At 41.8% G+C, this 16,181-nt stretch overlaps 1 protein-coding gene across 17 annotated transcripts in view; it reads left to right on the plus strand.

Moving 5' to 3' along the window:
- Positions 1-16,181, plus strand: part of APBB2 (amyloid beta precursor protein binding family B member 2) — a 126,361-nt gene that overhangs the window by 64,739 nt on the left and 45,441 nt on the right. For 12 of the 17 annotated variants that reach the window (XM_087936770.1, XM_087936766.1, XM_026699808.2 and 9 more), the window contains exon 5: positions 13,749-13,957. In XM_087936770.1, the coding sequence (XP_087792896.1) occupies positions 13,749-13,957 (209 nt within the window). The remainder of the gene's footprint in view (positions 1-13,748; positions 13,958-16,181) is intronic. The other 5 variants (XM_026699806.2, XM_087936768.1, XM_087936771.1 and 2 more) reach the window with 1 other exon arrangement.

A 16,181-nucleotide genomic window follows, 5' to 3' on the forward strand; every position in this document is an offset into this window, starting at 1 on the left:
TACAAAGTTTGCCATCTCCTTTCGATTAGCCCCCTTGGCCAAAAGTAGTAAATTTTGATTTTTGGCAGGGCAGAGAAAAGTAGAGACAGAAAATTCAGTACGTTTGTGCTTGTTGTTGCATCTGACTTATAATAAACGGCACTCTAAGGAATAATCCAGGAATACATTCAGCACTTGTGCAAGTCAGATGCTTCTTTAGTATAAGCGGAGATCTAAAAATGGAGAGGGGTTTTGTCCCGTTCTTTGTATTAAAAAAAATATATATCAAGAGGTAAATGTATTTAAAACAGCAGCAAGGCCCAAGGAATCGGAAGCAATTACGACAAAAATCATACAAAAGTCCCAGGGTGACAGTGACATGTAGAACAAACCACTGTGGGTTCCATGGACGATTATTTCTAACCCAGGTATCCCTCGACTTAAAACTACAATTGAGCCTCAAATTTCTGTCGCTAAGTGAGATATTTATTAAGTGAACTTTGCCTCATGACACAGTCTTTCTTGCCACCGTTGTTAAGTCAACCGTTGCAGTTGTTAAATTAGTAAAACGGTGGTTAAATCAATTTGACTTGGACTTTGTTTCAGGAGTGGGATTCTACCGGTTCAGGTTGTTATGATTCTGCACAATTCGGAGAACTGGCAAATTGTGCCCCTGGCTGGCCCCGCCCCTCTCCACCCACCCCTCCCCTTATGGCATCGTGTGATGCCTGACATAGCTGACTGCATTCTCCCCCCACCTCAGCTTCTCCTTAAGGTATTCCTTCCCCCCCCCCCCGACGACCAGTTGTTCTGATGATCAACTGTGCCGGGATCCCCCTTGCTGACTTACTGCTTCGTCCAGGAGGCTTCCCTGAGGCCCAGGAGGCAAAAAGTGGCACAGGGGTCTGTGCAGGGAGGGAGCGATCCATTTTTTCTAGGCCCCAGGGAAGTCTTCTGGGAGCAAAAACACCCCCCAGGAGGCTTCCCTAAGGCCCAGGAGGCCCCAAAATGGGGAGGGGGGGTGTCTGCTGCAAAAACAGCCACATCTACCCAGTCACATGGCCAGGCTCACCTAGCCACGCCCACAGAACTGGTTGTAAAACAATGTTTAATCCCACCCCTGCTTTGTTTTGTCAGAAGGTCGCCAAAGGGGGTGACATGACCCCTGGGACATAGCAACGGTCATAAATATGAGTCAGTTGCCAAGCATCTGAATTTTGATTACGTGACGATGGGGATTCTGCAATGGTCAAAACTGTAAAAAAAAAAAGACATGAGTCAATTTCAGGGGTGGGATTCTACCTGTTCGGACCCGTTGGAGTGAACCGGATGTTAAAGTTACACCCGGTTTGCCGAACTGGTAGTTGAACCGACTGGCTGGCCCTGCCCATCCAACCCTGCCCCTCCCAGGAGTCACCACATGGTCCATTTTGGATACAGATAAGTGCAGGGTCCGCATGGAGGCTCTGGGAGGGCAAAAAAACAGTTGAATCGGAAGTTCCAGAAGTCCAGAAACTGGCCTGTTTCCGGCTTCTGAAACCCCCCCAAAGGCCGTGGGAGGCCATTTTTGCCCTCCCAGAGGCCCAAAGGAAGCCGAAAAATGGCCCTTCCACAAGTTCCGGTAGGCCACGCCCACCATGGCCACACCCAGGCAGCAACCGGGCATCGAACTGGTTGCTGGGTTTTTTGAATCCCACCCCTTGTCAAATTTGTAACTTCAAACTGTCCCTAAACGAACTTTTTTTCAGTTGAGGTCTCCTTGTATTTATGATAGTTGCACTGTCCCAGGGTAGTCAAGATCCAACACGGCATAGCAAGGAGGCCTAAATGCAGATAGTCCTGGATTTCTGACCACAACTGAGCCCAAAATTCTTTGTTAAGTCAGACATGTGTTAAGTGCCCCGTTTTACGGCTTTTCTTGCCACGTTTGTAACTGCAGCGAATCACTGCAGTTCTTAAATCAGTCACGCGGTGTTCTGACCCAACCGGGTTCCCAAAGAGCAAACACAGACAAAGGCAGCAGCCCCCACCTTTTAAGGTTTAATCATGAATTCTGTTCCTTTACAGATAAAAGGCTGCTCTCCACTAATTAGCCCCGACAAAAAAAAAAGCCTTGCCAAATTGTTTGTCAGTGATGCCAAAACCCCCGAGATAAGACTAATTTACAAGATTCTCCAACCACGAACTAAGAGGTCCACCAGTTGAGCTTCAGAGCATCTTTGCCTTCTGCAAAGAACTCTTCCAAACCTGGCTTTTATCCTCTTGAGGGAGGGGCCATTGCCTTGCAGCCTTACTCCTGAGTCACCTGTGCTGCTGTAATTGTTCTTTCCTCCGAGCAATCCTTCGTGCATGTGCACTTGGCACAGGCTCCTCGGGAACCTCTTCATCACTTCTGCCAGTCCCCAGAAACTCTGAAGGCAGCAGTCCACTCCCTGATGGTCCTGGCCCCTCATCAGAGACTTCGCTCTCCTTAGCCATCTGCACCTGCTGCCGGCTAACCACAACACATGGTTGTTCAGTGAATCTGGCTTCCCCATTGACTTGGCTTGTCCGAAGGTCGCAAAAGGGGATCGTGTGGCCCCGGGACACCGTAACTATCATAAATAGGAATCATCTGAATGTTATTCTCCTGACGCCTCGATGGTTGTAAGTGTGGGAAAAGGTTGTAAGTTCCCTTTTTTCACTGCTGTTGTAACTTCAAACTGTCACCAAATGCACTATTGTAAGTCAAGGGACTCTCTCTTTACAAATTTCTCCTGAAAGGTTCGAGGTGACCCTTTCAAGGAGAAACAGGACCTTCTGCAGATGATCTGCTCTATGTTTGCATGTCCTTATAAGGTCTAAATCGGAAGTCTTCCACAACTGATCAGAAACTCTGGATGTGGGGCCTTCATTGCTTCTGTGATCTCTCCCTTGACCCACCTGTCCTGGGTGGTTGTTGGTTGTTAATTATGTTATTATGACGGACTAGGATCATACTAGTTTTTATCATACTTCTGTTGGAGACTGATTGTCATGCTCCTGGTGGAGACTGACTCTGAGGGAGAGGAGGAACAGCCAACAGGGAGTGGAAGTGTGGCTCCGGAGGTTGTGGAGGAGGCTGCGGAAGGGCAGAGGCTGGCTGTGCAGTCAGAGGAGGACCCAGGCCCATCCCCTCTCCATCCTAGGGCACATAGGAAGGAGAGGATAAGGGAGAGACCTGGTCTACTGGGGGGGAGAGGGCCTTGATCCTCTTCATGGGCTGCAGGTGTGACAGCTGGATAAGAGGACAGATATGTGTACGGGCGAGTGCTGGAAACAAAGCATGGAAATATCTCTAGTTTATTGTTCCTGTCTGAGTTTGGCGTCCTTCCCAGTGTGTGTTCTGATATCTGCGGATGTCTTCCAGCCCTTATCATGCCTGGTTTGTGTTGTTTTTTACTCTTTATAATTTAAACGGCATTTCCTCCTTCTTGTAACTGCTTATGTGGGAGTTTTTTGTCTCCAGTCAAGGATATTTGGAGCTTGGAAGTGAAGTGAAGGAATAAAAGGGGCTTCACCTATTTTTTGTGATTGTGTTTATTTAGTATCCCACCCTGGGTCATCACACTGATTTTGCGGAGGAAGATGAGAAGGAACTGGAGCCGACGGAGATCGAGGGGGCGGCTTCTTTGGTTTCGGAGGAATGTGTGGAGTCAGGCCAGGGCCTTTCAGGATTGTGATGGCTTGTAGGCAGGGAAGAAGGGAGACAGGATGATCAAGAGAGGCTAAACAGTGAAAATGAGAGGCAGTGCTCAGACAATGAGCAAGGACTTCCCCTTCCTGATCCCCAAGCACAGAGAGTGGAGGGTAGACTGACCCAACTACTCGGGAGGAGAGCACCTCACCCCTCTTCACAAGTCACAACTGGGGACTGAGACTTAAAGAGAGGAGGGGCATTTGTCGGGAACGAACACTGAATTCCTTTTTTTTTTTAAATAAAAGTTTTATTGTTTTTTAAGACAAACATAGACAAACACAACATAAAAACATCAAGCCATCTTCCATATATGTACATACAGTGTGTCGGTTGGTTTACAGATTGTTTTGTGCTTCCACTTCATAGTCTTCACTTACAATTACATTGTATATGTTCTAGTTTAGTCAATCAAATATTCCTAAATACATTAATACCATTGTTAATCATTTGACTATAGTATTATTCATTCATGTTTTACAAGATAATCCATATTTTACTTAATTTGTTTTATAGCAGTTCATATGATCATCGCAAATCTATCCTATAATCATTTTGTAGATATAATAAAAATAATACATCTTTATATATTCATTTTATTTTAAAAATCTACATATTTCATTACCATGTTTTATTGTCTAACCATGATAGAATAGAACCCAAATCTTATAAAATTGTTTATCTTCTTGTTCTCTGATTTCAAATGTCAATCTACTTATTTCAGCACATTCCAGTATTTTCTTAATAACTTCCTCTTGTGTTGGTATTTTCTCATTTTTCCAGTTTTTAGCAAATACAATCCTAGCCGCAGTTAATACATTTACAATCAAACATTTCAATTCCTTACTGTATATTTCAGGTAAAATTCCCAATAAAAATATCTCTGGTTTCAAGTTTATATGCTTTTTTGTCATTTTTTCCAACCATGTGTGGATTTTAGTCCAATATTTTTTAGCATCCGCGCACGTCCACCATATATAGTAATATGAGCCAGGTATCTGATGACATTTCCAACATTTTTCAGACTTGTTCTTGAACATTCTTGCTATTCTTGTCGGGGGAAAATCCTCCCTGTAAAACATCTTATACAAATTTTCTTTATATGCTGTTGACATCATTTTATAATTTTGAGACCACAATTTTTGCCATTTCTCTAGATCAATCCCATATCCAAAATTCTTCCCCCATGCAATCATTGTTTCTTTAACTTCTTCTTCTAGTTTAATTTCTAATAAATATCCATACAGTTTTTTAATCACCTTTTCATCAGTACCTGTCAAAATCTTACCTAAATCAGTCAATTTATCATAGAAACCTTCTGTTTTAGAATCTTTATCATACCTAGAATGTATTTGTGCATATGAAAACCAATTCATCTTTATATCTTGTTCCTCTAGTTTTTGCATAGATTTAAGTTCACCCTTTTCATTCAATATCTCACCATATCTGTTTGTTCCTTTTTGTATATTATAGGATAAGAGAATGCTTCAATAGTCGATAGCCAGACTGGAATTTTCGAATAACATTGCCTTTTGATCTTCTCCCAGTTTAACCACAGAGACTCCCGTATATAGTGTCTTCTAAAATACCCCTGTGTTTTAGTTCCTTTATACCATAAAAAAGCATGCCACCCCAGCAACAGGTCATGTCCTTCTAATGTTGAATTCCTGGAGTGTTGAGTGCCATTGCTGACATTGGAAGTTTCCTGGATTTCCTGCTTGCTTTCTGAATTAATTGCCTTGCGCTTTTGCTTCTTGGTCTCATTGCCTTGCCTTGCCTTGCTGGATTTCTTGCTTTGTCGCCATGGTGCTGATAGCTTATTATGATTTCTTGGAAATTTCAGAAGGTGTAGAATTCTGTGGTTAAAATCAGTTAAAATCACCAGCATTCTGAAAATAACATAGTTTAGGAAGGAAAGAGGGTCTTTCACTGTGTTCTAAACACCTATCTCCTACACCATGTAGCTTGGAAGCAACTATGACAATATTATCAAACGGAAGTTTGAAGAAACAATAACCCACAATATTGGACATAAGTTTTGTCTATAACAAGGAATCTCCAAACCTTGGCCGCTTGAAGACTTGTGGATGTCAACTCCCAAAATTCCTCAGCCAGCCATGCTGACTATGGAATTCTGGGAGTTGAAGTCCACAAGTTATAAAAGAGCCACGTTCCCATGCCAGCTCAGGAATTCTGGGAGTTGAAGTCCACAAGTCATAAAAGCCACCATGTTGCCATTCTGGCTAGGGAATTTTGGGAGTTGAAGTCTTCAAGTCACCATGGTTTGAGACTTCTGTTCTGTATAAGTACAAAATGCAGAGTCCTTAGAACCACATTTTTATTAGTTCCTCTACAATGGGCGGGTTTTTTTTTTTTGACAGCTAAAAAAATGATATAGGGGTCCAGCACACAAATAAGATTCCCATAATTAATTTTTGAAATAACGTCCGGTGTAGACTTGAATTTGATTTCAATTTCAGCCATGTTTTTTTAAGCAGAAAAAAAAACAAAAGGCGGTTTCCCAGGTCCTTTTGGCTGACACAGTTCTTGGCATGGCTTAAATTATCGATCGAAGCGAGGAGGAGGGCCTTGAGTAGGGCAGTACTTTTTCTAATAGAACCGTTTCCCTAAATCAATCGTACCGTTACTGCAATGTATCTTCAGGGAGTTGAAGGTTGCAGAAGCCTTATGCGGAATATATATATATTTGCTAGTTGCTTTTAAGGAAGCGAACCTTTGTGATAATTTTTTTTTCAGTTTTGAAGTATTCCCTTCCTTTTCCTGCCCTGCTTTTTTTAACCCCTTCCTTTTTTTGAAATATCGAGGCATCTTTAATGCGCATTTACAAATGGGAGGCGAGCCTTCAATGAGCCAGTTCAACCTTGATCTGAGCCGTGCTTTACCCTGAGATGGGTCCAAAAGGTGTCACGTTGGACCCCGTCGGTCAGGAATTACAAAGCTCTGGCAATCTGACATCGGTTCTGTAACGAAGGCCTGGCAGGTACACAACGTTGGAATTCCATTTTTTTTGGGTGCATTAGAGAAGGTATTCATTTATATCTGCACCCTGTCTTGTTTTCCCTCGGCAAGCTGCAGACCTTCTATCCAATGACGGTCGGGTCTTCCACTTTCAATTTCATTCCATCTTAGACTAATTAAACAAATGGCATGTAGGAAGCGGAAGGATCTTAATACGCGTGGACGCACCCCGCTTAACTGTCAGGGCCACCTGGAGGTCTTAGCCAAGTGGGGGAGCCACAAGCAGCCACGAAGATGTTAGAACATGTGCAGAGCGAAGTTAAAGGATGCCGATAGCAGGCCAGACAAGATGGAACTGCCGAGGACTCTCTAGCAAATGTAAGTGGGAACATCACGTGGGATCCTATTCAGTGGTGGGTTTCCAGGTTTTTTTTTTCCTACCAGTTCTACACGCAGTCCGACCTCTGTCAACGCTGGTGAGCTGAGCTGCTTTTTAGCTCAGCTGAGGCGTGGCAATCTGCTCTGCCGTGCAAATCAGCTGAGCTAAAAAACAAAGGAATATAGGAGAGAGAATGGCAGGGATGGGTGGGCGGGGCCAGCCAGAGGTGGTATTTGCCGGTCTGCAAACTACTCAAAATTTCCGCTACCGGTACGCCAGAATTGGTCCGAACCGGCTGAATACCACCTCTGATGCTATTCTAACTAATCTGTACAGTTGTGCTATTAGCAGCTTGGTCTTCTGTGTAGACCAGTGATCGCTAACCTTTTCGTTGTCATGTGCTGAAAGTGCATGCACATGTGTGCCTGCACCCATAATGCAGTGTGCACATGATATCCCCTTCCCCCTGCGTATGACACACCTGCGTGCCGTGTGCCTCTGCGCATGCACGCATGCACTGCCCCCGCACATGCCCCACCTCCCTGCATGTGCATATCAGATACCCGACAATCAGGTGGCTGGCGGGAGGCATCTGCGCATGCTCAATGGATCTGTTCCGGGCGACGGCTCGTGTGCCAGCAGAAATGGCTCTGCATGCCACTTCCGGCATGCATGCCATAGGTCCACCATCTTGGGAGTAGATCAATTGGTTATTTAGTCTGAAAATTGTAATCTACCTTGTGCATTTGCACGTAAATCTTAGCATTTTACTTTATTTTTATTCTATTTTATTTTTCTGCAGATTGTGTGATTTCCTTTCCCATGTCACAAATCTCTTCCTGGTGCTTCTCTCTTTTCTCTCTCTCTCTCTCTCTCTCTCTCTCCCTCTCTTTAATTCATCTTAAATCAACGGAGTCCAGTCCTCTCAACTTTTTCAACGTGAAGCTGAATGAAGTCAGTCTGCCATATAATGGAAGATTAGTTTTCAAATACTCAGCGTTTAGTCAGTTAGATCTGATTGGTTTCTGTCAGATGGCTTTGATAAATAATCAGGAATTATTCTCATCCCATTTCATCGAGATGACAGTTGTTTTCACACCACAGATTAATCACCTGTTAAATTGATCAGCCTGGAATAAATGTTGGTAGAAGCCAGTTAAGAAAAAAAAAGTTTATCTATAAATCAGTTATGGATTTTTGTTCAGCTGCAATTATATTTATATCTAGTCACAAGAATTCATGGGTTTAAAGATATTAATGAGGAAAGGTCTCGTTAGTTAGGGTTGAACAGTCAATCTAATTGACTCTGGGACATTGGTGTGCTTCGGATGAAATTTCAGCCAGATGAAATTTCAGTGAAAACCTACAGATGCCTGTTGAATTATACTGCCATCCTTAATTAAATTCCAGAAACATCAATGCTATGTCACCCTGCAGCTAAAGTTTGGTATTTCCTTCATTAAAATTTGCCGCTGGAGAAAGGCTATCTGGATAGGTTAAGATAGAGTTATGGAGAACTTCCTATTAATTAACCAGTGGAATGGCTTTTGCCTTCAGAAGTTGTGGGTGCTTCATTGCTGGAAGCTTTTAAGAAGAGACTGGACACTGGACAGTCACTTGTCTGAGATTGTATAGGTTCTCCTGCTTAAGGAGGGGGTTGGAATAGAAGACCTCCATGGTTCCTTCCATATTCTATTCTATTCTATTCTATTCTATTCTATTCTATTCTATTCTATTCTATTCTATTCTATTCTATTCTTTATTCCGATATTCTGTTCTGTTCTATTCTATTCTATATTCCGATATTCTATTCTATTCTATTCTATTCTATTCTATTCTATTCTATTCTATTCTATTCTATTCTATTCTATTCTCTATTCTATTCTATTCTATTCCAATATCTATTCTGTTCTATTCTTTATTCCAATATTCTGTTCTGTTCTATTCTATTCTATTCCAATATCTATTCTGTTCTAGTCTATTCTATTCTTTATTCCGATATTCTATTCTATTCCATTCCACTCCAATCCATTCCATTCCATTCTATTCTATTCTATTCCAATATCTATTCTATTCCATTCCAATATCTATTCTGTTCTAGTCTATTCTATTCTTTATTCCGATATTCTATTCTATTCCATTCCACTCCACTCCACTCCAATCCATTCCATTCCATTCTATTCTATTCCAATATCTATTCTATTCCAATATCTATTCTATTCTATTCCAATATCTATTCTGTTCTATTCTGTTCTGTTCTATTCTATTCTATTCTATTCTATTCTATTCTATTCTATTCTATTCTATTCTATTCTATTCTATTCCAATATCCTATTCTATTCTATTCCACTATCCTATTCTATTCTATTCCAATATCCTATCCTATCCTATCCTATCCTATTCCAATATCTATTCTATTCTATTCCAATATCTGTTCTGTTCTGTTCTACTCTAGTGGTTTGCCAGCAGCAGGTGTGGACGGCAGAGGTCTCTGACAACGAGGATTCAGATGAGGGGCCTGCGTGTGATGCAGGGATGGGGCCAGGACTATCAGAGATGCCTTCAGAGCTTGTGGAGTCTGACGGCAGTGACACAGAGGACCCAGGGGAGCCTGTGCCCAGTGCACGTGCATGCAGGGTTGCTCGAAGGAAAGAGCAGCTGAAGCAGCAAGGGTGACTCGGGAGTAAGGCTGGAAGGTGATGGCCCCTCCCGTAAGGGATAAAAAGCAGCCCTCGGGGAATGTGTTCTTTGCAGGAAGCAAAGAAGTTCTTTAGACTCAGAGTCCTCGTTGAAGCCCTGCTTACTCCAGTTTGTTTTTGAAATATCTGTCAGTGGACATTTCATCAGTAATTAGTCTTCTGTTCTTGACAGCCTTTTGAAGCCTTGAAAGGGTTTGCTTTTGATATTGGACAATAAAGTTTAAATGTCTCTTGGATGGGAATGCAAAGAATTCCCAGTGCCACATAAAAAAAGGTTTGCTTTTATACACAGTTGGTGTTTGTTTAATTTGAACCAGGCTTGGGTCAGAACATCTATTCTATTTCTGTTTCTATTTCTATTTCTGTTCCAAATATCTATTCTGTTCTATTCTTTATTCTGATATTCTATTCTATTTCTATTTCTATTCTATTCTTAATTCCAAGTTTTCACTACTGGTTCTCCAGAACTGGTCAGAACCGGCTGGATACCACCTCTGGATCCTAGCTTTGATTTGGCATTTAATATAGCCAGGGTCTCTAAAATACATTTTTGTCTTTTGGGGAAATTGGAAGTGTTTATGACTCTAAATGTAGAAGTTGCTTTCAGATCCATGTTGCCTTTTACTAGGTTCATTTATGTTTGTTTTTTTTCTGGCTTAGCTACGGTATTTGTTTTGCATGTTGTTTCCCAGGGAAAGAAATTGAATTTCTGATTGTTTGTGGTGTGCAGAGCTGCAAACCATGAACAATTATTGCTGTGTTCCTTTCATCTTTGTGCAGCTGCTTGATATGGAAGTAATCGCTCATTAGGAGCAGCTGGGTATATTTTGCCTTCATAGGGATGTTATTTTGAGCTGGAGTTGCACTAATTCATTTTCGTAGTTCCATAGCTACTATTTGCAATATTAAGGGACACACAGCAGGCAGTGCCTAACAACCAAATTTGTTTGGTAAATGACTTTTAAAGCAGCCCCATCATTTGAAGGAGGGGGGGAATGAAACTTTGAGTTTGAGTTTTGCTGATTAGAAAAGTTCGCTGTTATAGAAATGATTTACTACTATATAAAAAGTCAAAAATTGAGGCTGTAATATTACTATCTTATTCTACTGCGCTAAGAAGAGTTGGGAATGATTTTTTTTCTTTCCTTTTTTCCATTTTCCCCTACTCTTTTTCCTCTTCCCTTTTCCCTCCTTACTTTCCCACGATTTTCCTTCTTTATTGTAATTTTATATTTTGATAAGCTAGTAAAACATTTGATAGTTTATGTCTAATCTCCCTTCCGTTTCTTTCACAGCCTCCTAAGGTCTCTTCATGAGCCAGACAACTTTGTGTGTGTGTGTGTGTGTGTGTGGTTTTATTTTCTACATACTTATTTAAAACATTGTAAATTCTGAACTCATATTTCAGACAATTCAGAACTGACTTTTCATCTTCCACAGAAGATTTAAAAAAAAAAAAAAGAAATGTACTAAGTAATTTCCCAAATAAATGCAGGGTCGTATTGGTTCTGCCCTTGGTTTGACATAATTTCAGTGACTTTGTTAATTAATAGAATAGAATAGAATTCTTTATTGGCCAAGTGTGATTGGACACACAAGGAATTTATCTTGGTCCACTTGATCCACCACTTGGTCCACTAATCCACTAAGCTAAACCATAATGTGATTTGTTTTAGACTTTTCCTTATTTGAAAGACCTTGTTTGTAAAGATTTGTTTATGGCTCAGCCTCTTACATTAAATCAGGCCATAATAGTTTAAAATAGACTTTACGATTCAGCAATCACAAAACTGACAATTTGAAATGTGAATAATGTGCTTCAGGAGTTAGATAGTTTTCAACTTTTGCACTACCCCAAATCAGTGAACAAACATGGTTGGTTATAAATAATACTTGGTTATTCTGGTGTGACAATAATTGATTCAGTTGATTGTCTGAGAGGTGAGATGTTAATTTATTTTCAGAGTTAAGCGGGAATCTTAAAATCAAGTCCTTCTTGAAGCTTGCGTTGCTGACAGAATGGCCATTTTGTCCCAAAGATGCTTTTGCAAGAGGCCAACTGGACTTCCTTGTTTTTCCTTGAAGACATTTTGCTTCTCATCCAAGAGGCTTCTTCATTTCTGACTGAATGGTGGAAGATAGAAGGATTTCTATTCCTTGCAATCATCTGGTCGTTAGTACTCTTTCTGAGAGTTGTTGAGTCCACTTGGAAGTTTTTCAGTGTCCTCAGGGTCACCCAAATAGTGCAAATGGGTGTGGAACCTTCTCGGACCTGCTGTTCCGTCCAAACAGCACTAAGCCTCCCCAAACAGCACTAAGTCAATTCTGAGCCCCGACAAAAACCTCTTTCATTACATTAATGTGAATTTATTTCATTCACAGTCAGTCAGTGGCTTGACAAACAGTCTTGCAAAGGTATACTAATGAGCTCAGACCTTTATCAATCCTGGAAGGCTGCCCGGTAAATAAGTCCACACTCAATGCTGACAGGGAAGGGCTGGGTTATACAGACAAATCTCCACGAAGAGACGACCGAATGAGTGAGTTGTTTCTTGCAAAAGCCGTCTCCGCTTTTGCTTCTCTTTTAATCCTGATGGGAGGGGCCATTCACTGTCCGCCTGTGGCCTTACTCCCATGTCGACCCTGAGTTCTTAATTGTGCCTTCCCTTCTGGCAGCTCTGCACATGCACATGCTGGGAACCGGGTCCAGAAGCTCCCCTGCCTCACTGCTCTCCGAGCCCAAAGACAGGTGATGACTGCCAAGCTGCCCTGGCCCTACCTCTGCCTCTGATGCAGAACCCTCATCCGAGCCTTCCTCAGCCTCCAGGAATGGTCTGGAGTCCTCCTTAACCTCCTCACTACTGTCCAACTCTGCTGCCGTCTCCGTCAGCCGCTGGTGGGCCACAACACCTGCTGAAAGTTCAGCAATTCAGCAGAATGAGAGCTAACAACCAGAGGACTGCAAGGATTATAAATCCTTCCATCTGCCCCCTTTCAGTCAGAACCGAAGAAGCTTCTAGAATGAGAAGCAAAAGTCTTCAAGGAAAACCAAGGAAGTCCAGTTGCCTTTCAAGAAAGCACTTTTGGGACAAAATAGACCTGGATGATATGAGACTCTCCATAGATCAAAAATGGAAGGACATTTGGATTCCCACAATGGATGAATGACTGCAGAGGTTGATGGACGTAGCAGAAATGGCTAAATTGACTGCTTTGATTAAAGAAAAAAAAAACACAATTACTTTTGTTTCTACTTGGAAACCACTTCTGGACTTTGTGCTTGAGGTGGAAAAAAAACCCTGAAACTTTGATTTTGGGTTTACCAATTAGATAGGTTTGTTATGATAGAAATGGCTAGTTTATACTATTATGTATATTATATATTACGTATAGGGGTGGGATTCAGCCGGTACGGACCGGTTTGGGCAAACGGGTAGTTCTGGCGATTATTTGGCCCCGCCCACACATCCCTGCTCTATTCTGTTCTATATTTCCTTTGTTTGAAGCCCAGGTGATTGGTGCGGCGTATTGCCACACCTCAGTTGTTCTTATTCACCCAGGATGCAGTAGAAACTAAGTTTTCCTTCTATTTTCAAAAGTACCGCGCGTGCGAAGTGTATGCCCACTGAACTGGTTGTTACACCGATTCAATCCCACCGCTGATTACGTATTATGTAAAAGTAAAAAGTTGAGGTTTGATGTTATTATCTGATTCTACTGCACCAAAGGGAGTCAGGAAGTCCACCCTTTTTCTTTCTTTTCCTCCCTCTTTTGTACACTTTTCCTTTCCCCTTTTCCTCCCATATCCTTCCTTCCTTTCTTTTGTAGTTTTGCATCTTAGAATATCAATAAATAAAATGAGAAATTAAAAAAAAAGAGAATCTCCGTAGACAATGGCCATTTTGCAAATATTAGACCCTAAATCCCACCCCCCTCTTTTCCCATTCGTTGTAAGCTTCGCAGTTAAAGAGACTTTTGGGTGGATTCTTATTCCCAGCAGATATTTGGAGCGATCATTCCTTTCAATCCGACCCTGATCTTCCACCGGGTTGGAAGAAGATCAGCGATATAGCGGGCGTCTATTACTGGCACATACCCACAGGGACCACCCAATGGGAACGCCCCGTCTCGGGGCCCACGGACCTTCAGTGCTCAAGGAAAGGCTCCTTGAGTTCCCTCACCTCGTCGCCTACTCCAGAAACTGAGGTAAGGGTTGAATGCCACCTATGATCAAAGAGGGAGAGTAAACCTTGTTTTAAATTAAATTAAAGCAAAACAATCAGCTGTCTATATGGTGCAGTGGCCTAGGGATTGGAGCTCTCGCCTCACAATTAGGAGGCACGATGAGAATATATCTGTTGGGGGGGAAAAACTCCACATTGGTGACAGGGAAGGGCATCCGGCCAGCAAACACTTCAGCACCATTCAGTTGCCCTGACTCCACCCTGCAAGGGTCATTAAACGACCAAAAATAAAAAAAAATCAGCTGTCTGTATCCCTCAAATGATTGCCTTTGTTTCTTGATGCATGGATCTGCATGCTGGGTTTTGCACAGATTAAATGGGTAGTGTTAGAAAATACTCCTGTGATCTAACAAATCTATCTATCGGTAAGAGAACATTCATAAAATACAATATTTAACAAGTGACAAAACATCACTGTACAATGCCATTTATTTTCAGAAGATACACAGTTAGGACATAGCAATAGCACTTAGACTTATATACTGCTTTATAGTGCTTTACAGCCATCTCTAAGCAGTTTATAGAGTCAGCATACTGTCCCCAACAATTTGGGTCCTCATTTTACCCACCTCAGAAGGATGGAAGGCTGAGTCAATCTGGAGCCTGGTGGGATTTGAACTGTCAAACTCTAGGCAACTGGCTGCAGAGGTAGCTTGCAGTACTGCACTCTAACCACTGCGCCACAGAGGCTCCTAATACTGCACTGTTGTGAATCTTTGTTGTTAGATTGCAAATTATTGCAAGTATATAATGCTGATTTTTAAAAAATCAGATAATGGATGAAATGTATAGCTCTGTTAATCGATAGGATTTATTCACTGCCTCTCGCAGTCTGACGGGATTGCAGGAAGTTTGCTGGCATATATTTTATTTATCTTTATTCCTGACTTTATTTACTTTTGCAAATAACTGAAGGCAGCGAACATATCCAACACAACTTCCTTCACCTACTTTTCTTCCATGATGATAAACATCTAATCATAGTTTTTGATCATTTTAATCATTTGAATTATTTAAAATACAGTATTAAATTAATAATTTCCCTTTTTCTAGTTGGTGCATTTCTGACACAAGACGAGATTGTAGAAAAACAATATATTTTCACAGATAATATTCATCTGGGTGAGCTCGTCTCTTTGCCAAGGACCCGGAATAATGACTTATGTATGATTAGGAAACCATATCTTAAGATAATCAATTGATTATCTTCCATCAAGTCACCTGGACAAATTCTTTGGGGAGCTGCTATATTGTTATACCTGGCCTCTGGCACTGATGAACATCCATTTTTTATTTGGATAGACAAGTTAATTTAAGTTGTCCTCAGGGTAGCAACTTTGATTTGCTTTGAAGAATGGAATAGCCTGGCGGTTTGACCTCATTCTTATTAAAATTGCATTTTTGCAAGGCAGGATGCAATTAAGCAAGAGATTCAACCAGGGTGAATACATGAGGCAGGTGGGAACGATTTAGAAGATAATATTTATAATTGATCCTTAAGCTGTTTGCATCCTCAAGCCTCACTGTAGGTATCCTGTTTCCCTGAAAATACGACCTACCCTGAAAGTAAGTCCTAGCTTGATTTTTACATGTGTGCCCAATATAAGCCGTACCCCCCAAAATAAGCCCTAATTAAGATCTCATCCACTCCAGAGTGCAGGGGTAAAAATTAAGCTACGGTGGGGGTGGGTTGGTGGTGGAGATTCCCTACTACTTACCTTTGGACAGTTGTAGCCAGGCCTTGCTAACCCCAATATCTGCATTTGTGGCCCATTTCTTCTGCATTCAGCAAGGCTGGCAAGGTTTTCCTGAAGGCCTCTGTATCTGATAACAAAGCTCCGGATCCATCCAGAGCTCTGTTATTTGCTGCAGAGGCCTTCAGGAAAGCCTTGCCAGCCACAGAAGCAGAAGGCCTCTGACAGTGAAAAGGAGGCTGGGAGCGGCGCGCACAAGTGAGGTTAGTCAATGGATTATATTCCCTGAAAATAAGACCTGGTGCCTTTTTTGGTGGCAAAAATAATATAAGACAGGGTCTTATTTTTGGGGGAACACAGTAGCCATTAACATAGTCTTAACAACTTTCCTGCCAAATACAGATAATCCTTGATTTACAAAAGGGGTGTCAAACTCAATTTCATTGAGGGCCACATCAGGGCTGTGATTGACCTCAGGGACCTGGAGGGGCA

Source organism: Pseudonaja textilis, chromosome 6 (assembly GCF_049901715.1).
Source record: "Pseudonaja textilis isolate UNSWEBS1 chromosome 6, rPseTex1.2, whole genome shotgun sequence".
Lineage (NCBI taxonomy): Eukaryota > Metazoa > Chordata > Lepidosauria > Squamata > Elapidae > Pseudonaja > Pseudonaja textilis.